Below are 4798 nucleotides of genomic sequence, written 5' to 3'. Positions count from 1 at the left end.
AAAAAAAAAAAAAAAAAAATGAGAAGTCAATGGAAGAAGGATGAACCCACAATAAAAAGCACAGTTAGGTTACGAAAAGAGAAAAAAGTCTAGTAAAACATTAATCTTTACCGTATCCTTGTGAGGTAAAAGATCCTTTCTAATACGCGAGAAATTCTTTCCAAACTGCCGTAGACCCTTGACGAATCGCTTCTGCGGGGAAAAATCCGTCCGTTAGAAACTCTCTCGTGTTCTGTACTGTAAACCCGTAATGAACGAGTCATAAATATAACGAGAAACGTACAGTTTCTTCCTCGGACCATTTCTTGTCGATGCCTTTCGGTGCGGGACATTTGACGAGTGCTTGGAGCGCCCTACTGGGATCATAGCCAGAGTCGTGCAGGATATCCAGCGCGTTGATGGTAGTGTCGTCTCGGGCGGCGGCCACGCAACCATCGTCCGGTGAACCGCCGTCACACATACCGGCGAACGCTGCCATTGAACGGGCCGCCCTCAAGTACATGAGCAGATCCCCGTCCAACGCCATCGCCGGTATCCATCTTAGCTCCTCGCGCTCCTTGGAGAATTCTGGATCGGGTGGCAGCTCTCCGGGAGGTATACCCGGCCGATACTCAGGCAAACGGGCCTGACAAGAAACCAATTCCTGTAAATCCCAAAAATTCGGGATTGCGCGGGGTTAGCACAGATAATGCCAAAGCAAGTTAGTTAAGAGTGACGTACCTACGCGTTCTCAATGGCCTGCCTTCTCAAGGGACTAACTTTCCCAAAGACTAATCGACATAAATCTGCCTGTCCATTTTTCTTTCTTTCTTTCTTTCTCTTTCTGTTTGCATTCGTAAAGAGACAGAATTAAGAAGACCGCGATTTGTTCTCTTTTTATCGGCTTTCGTTTTCGAGCATTCTATGCGAAAATCTCATCTAGAGAATAGTATAATTTTACTTTTCTTTGTCTATATAAATATATACGCGAGATACATTCGCACGCAAGCGCGCGCACTTTATTAGCACGTGATAATTATCCACGGCACTTACGATAATTACGGATTAACGATACAAATTATATGTATTTACAAATATAACTTGCATCGTGTATTTATCATTTCACGTCATGATCGCCGATATGTTTGTCGATTGAGTTATTTTTAGTAAAATAATTCTAGAGAGAGGCTAATCGTAATTAAGAAGAAGAAAGCGACAAATAAGTAAACTTACTAATGATCGATTAGTTGTACATACAGACGCGATTATTGATTGAAAACAAAGTTTATCTTCGTACTTTGACGATGTTTATCGATGTAACTTTAAAAATATCTCTTGTATATCTTCTTTGAATATCTTATACACTGAATATTCTAAACGTTAGGTGTGAAAGGTGTGAAAGGAGACTCGTTAGATTTCGGGACACGCCGGTACAATATTCGTGCTCACAGATGGTTCAAGTAAGCAATCGCGAATAATTGTTGTATGCCAACAAGTATAAACAGTGCGAAGGTGAATTGATCCGCTTATCTCGGACGCGTTTTTCAATTCAATTACTTCACCGTGACTAAATACCACCCTAAATTAAGAAAATGCCATCTCACGCCAAATATATAAACTGCAATTATCACCATTACACCGTACTCTCAAATATGTATTTCATGCACAGCGCATTGCAAAGAAAGATTCTCTTCTCGGTTTATTCGAATATCGATATTTTGATGGTGAGGCGATCATTCGTGCGATACAACAAATATCGTCGAGAGCTTGACGAATATGTTTCACATATTTGCAGATAAAATCGGTCTACACCTGAAACATTCGAAGCTCTTTAATGCGTGATGCTTTAGTTGAACCATCGGATCGAAATCGGAACAAATTTAATCTTTGAGAGTTTTGTGTAATAATTAATTTTAAAAAGAATTTTATATCGCACGCGCGCGCTTATGTAAGATTACGACTGAAGTATATCTCTCTTTGAGTGTAGCTTAAAATATGCTTATATGATTAACACGTCGAATTTATAATATAAGCGACATTTTTAAAGTCGGTGTACGATATTCGGTGCGAAAAAAATGCGAGTTTCTACAAGAAGTTGTGTATATGTCGATCTCGGTACCTCTTATCGGTTTTATTCGCGAGAAACTTCAAGACTGATACTTCATACATTTCAGATTAGATTACATATGTGTACATATACAGTACATATATGTATATTTACGTAACTCTTTTTATCTCGTCCGTCAGAAAATAAACTTCAATTTTTACTATCTTTCAATGAATCGTTTGTACGTGCACGCGCGCGTATTTTTTAAACACATGTGTAACACATGCACATATATACAACGTACACACACACGCACGAGCGTGCACATATGTGCAGCTCTCTCTCTCTCTCTCTCCTTTACATTCGTTTTTACATTTAATATTTATTGCTGTAAGGAGTGTGTGAGGATCTCCAGAATCTTTTTTCGTATTTTCTTGTTTAATCTTCATAGTACAAAAATAAAACAAAATTACATTATGTCTGATGATAAAATATACTATATACATATATGTCCCTTGTCATGTAATGTATGTACAATAGATATGCGGGAGTATTTGTATTAAATTATGTGCTTTTTCCTCATAATTTAATACAATATATTCATAATTCAATCAGTAAAATCAATAAATCATTTAAAATCAATAAATTTAATTATTTAATTAGGCATCTAATCTGCACAATGTATGTTTCTCCGTGACTTTGCAAATATCTTCTATAAGGAAGACTTTATTATCACAACACAAAAAATCAATATTATTTAAAACTACATAAAAATTGTCCTTGTGTCTGTATATATACATATATAGGATCAGTTATATATTCATAATAACAATTATACAGTCATATACAGTCATGATGTAACAATGACCAATTAATGCACGATAATAACGATTTGTGATTTTATACGCGCGATCCACACGCCCCTTACCTCGTAATAAACTTCTATGCTAATAAGCACATGCCTTGAAAAAGGCACAATGTGCGATACAGCTAAATAGCTAGAAAGTTTTTCAAGATATATTTTGGCAAACCTGATGCGAGGGGCCAACCCGGATCTCGCCCTGGGTGCCAGTAGACATCTCCCCCTCCTCCGAAGCTCCGCCGTCTTTCTCCAGCGTTTTGAATGCCTTTGATCTTGGATTTTCAGTAAATTCCTATCATCCACCCCCTGAACCGTATCAATATAATAATGATATGATATCGATTGTACTGTTATATTATGCTATCAATACAATTGAAAGACAATTTGACAAAATATTAACCGCTAACATGCTTGTGTTTGTGTCTTTAGATGTTTAGTGTCCTTTTCTTAAAAAATAAAAAAAAAATACATTATTGAATATAAAAGATGTGAAACTTTCTCTCTCTCTCTCTATTTGAGATAAAATCTTCTATAGTCTTAGAATATTTGTACATTATATAATATGAAATAAAAACATTATATATACATATATAAAAGCATGACTTGAGAATATGCGAGGGGCCAACCCGGATCTCGCCCTGGGTGCCAGTAGACATCTCCCCCTCCTCCGAAGCTCCGCCGTCTTTCTCCAGCGTTTTGAATGCCTTTGATCTTGGATTTTCAGTAAATTCCTATCATCCACCCCCTGAACCGTATCAATATAATAATGATATGATATCGATTGTACTGTTATATTATGCTATCAATACAATTGAAAGACAATTTGACAAAATATTAACCGCTAACATGCTTGTGTTTGTGTCTTTAGATGTTTAGTGTCCTTTTCTTAAAAAATAAAAAAAAAATACATTATTGAATATAAAAGATGTCTCTCTCTCTCTCTCTCTCTCTATTTGAGATAAAATCTTCTATAATCTTAGAGTATTTGTACATTATATAATATGAAATAAAAACATTATATATACATATATAAAAGCATGACTTGAGAATGACTTTGAACATTATCTACAAGTTTATTACGAGTATGTATTGGATTTTGACAAATATATCTTTAAATCAAACATAAAATTTCTTTATATAAAGCAAGCGCAAATAATATCTATTCTTGAAACATACTTAATCCTACTAATTTATACAAATTGGAATAAAGAGAAACAAATAAATAAACCAACATATATATACAGAATGTGACACTTAAGTGGCCACCTCCTTTTATCTTTTAAACTAAAAGAGACAAACCATAACAAATATATATCAAATTAAATGGTTGAAACTGAACTCTATTGTGAGCATAATAATTGCTTACAAAAGCTATCTGCGTTAACGAACGGAGCGGTATGCATAATTTTTTTTATAACGATGTGAATATTTCGACACAATAAAAGTTGTAGCGCTGTTTGAAACGAACACAATGATGTATAATTTAATGTTAATAAATATTTTATATATTTTATGAGTTTTTATCGGCTTAAAATATCGCAGGCGACGTCTACTTTTTCATTTTTGGCCCTGCGATATGGCCAACTTCTGTCTCGTTAGAGATTGATCAAATGATCTCGAGTCAGAAATTGGGCATATCGCAGGACCGAAAATGAAAAGGTAGACGTCGTCCGCGATATTTTAAGCCGATAAAATTCATATAATAAATAAAATATTTACATTAAATCATAAATTGTTATATTCGTTTCAAACAGCGCTACAACTTTTATTGTGTCGAAATATCCATTGTTATAAAAAAATTATGAATATAGCTTTTGTAAGCAACTACTATGCTCACAATAGAGTTCGGTTTAAACCATTTAATTTGATATATATATATATAGGTCTATCTCTTTTAGTTTAAAAGATAA

At 34.7% G+C, this 4798-nt stretch overlaps 1 protein-coding gene across 12 annotated transcripts in view; it reads right to left on the bottom strand.

Annotated features, from left to right (window-relative positions):
- LOC115239905 (arginine-glutamic acid dipeptide repeats protein) overlaps positions 1-4798 on the bottom strand; it is a 30494-nt gene that overhangs the window by 24517 nt on the left and 1179 nt on the right. Inside the window, exons 1-4 of one of the 12 annotated variants that reach the window (XM_029814748.1) lie at positions 1213-3395; positions 721-918; positions 284-625; positions 112-192 (exon numbers count right to left, since the gene is read on the bottom strand). In XM_029814748.1, the coding sequence (XP_029670608.1) occupies positions 112-192; positions 284-526 (324 nt within the window). In that variant the 5' untranslated portion in view covers positions 527-625; positions 721-918; positions 1213-3395. Of the gene's footprint in view, positions 1-111; positions 193-283; positions 644-720; positions 919-1212; positions 3399-4798 lie in introns of those variants that run through there. The other 11 variants (XM_029814750.1, XM_029814747.1, XM_029814751.1 and 8 more) reach the window with 11 other exon arrangements.

This window comes from Formica exsecta, unplaced genomic scaffold (assembly GCF_003651465.1).
Source record: "Formica exsecta isolate Colony F162 unplaced genomic scaffold, ASM365146v1 scaffold4, whole genome shotgun sequence".
Classification (NCBI taxonomy): Eukaryota; Metazoa; Arthropoda; class Insecta; order Hymenoptera; family Formicidae; genus Formica; species Formica exsecta.
The sequence above is the reverse complement of the archived record's forward strand: the minus strand, read 5'-3'. Positions and strand labels throughout refer to the sequence as shown.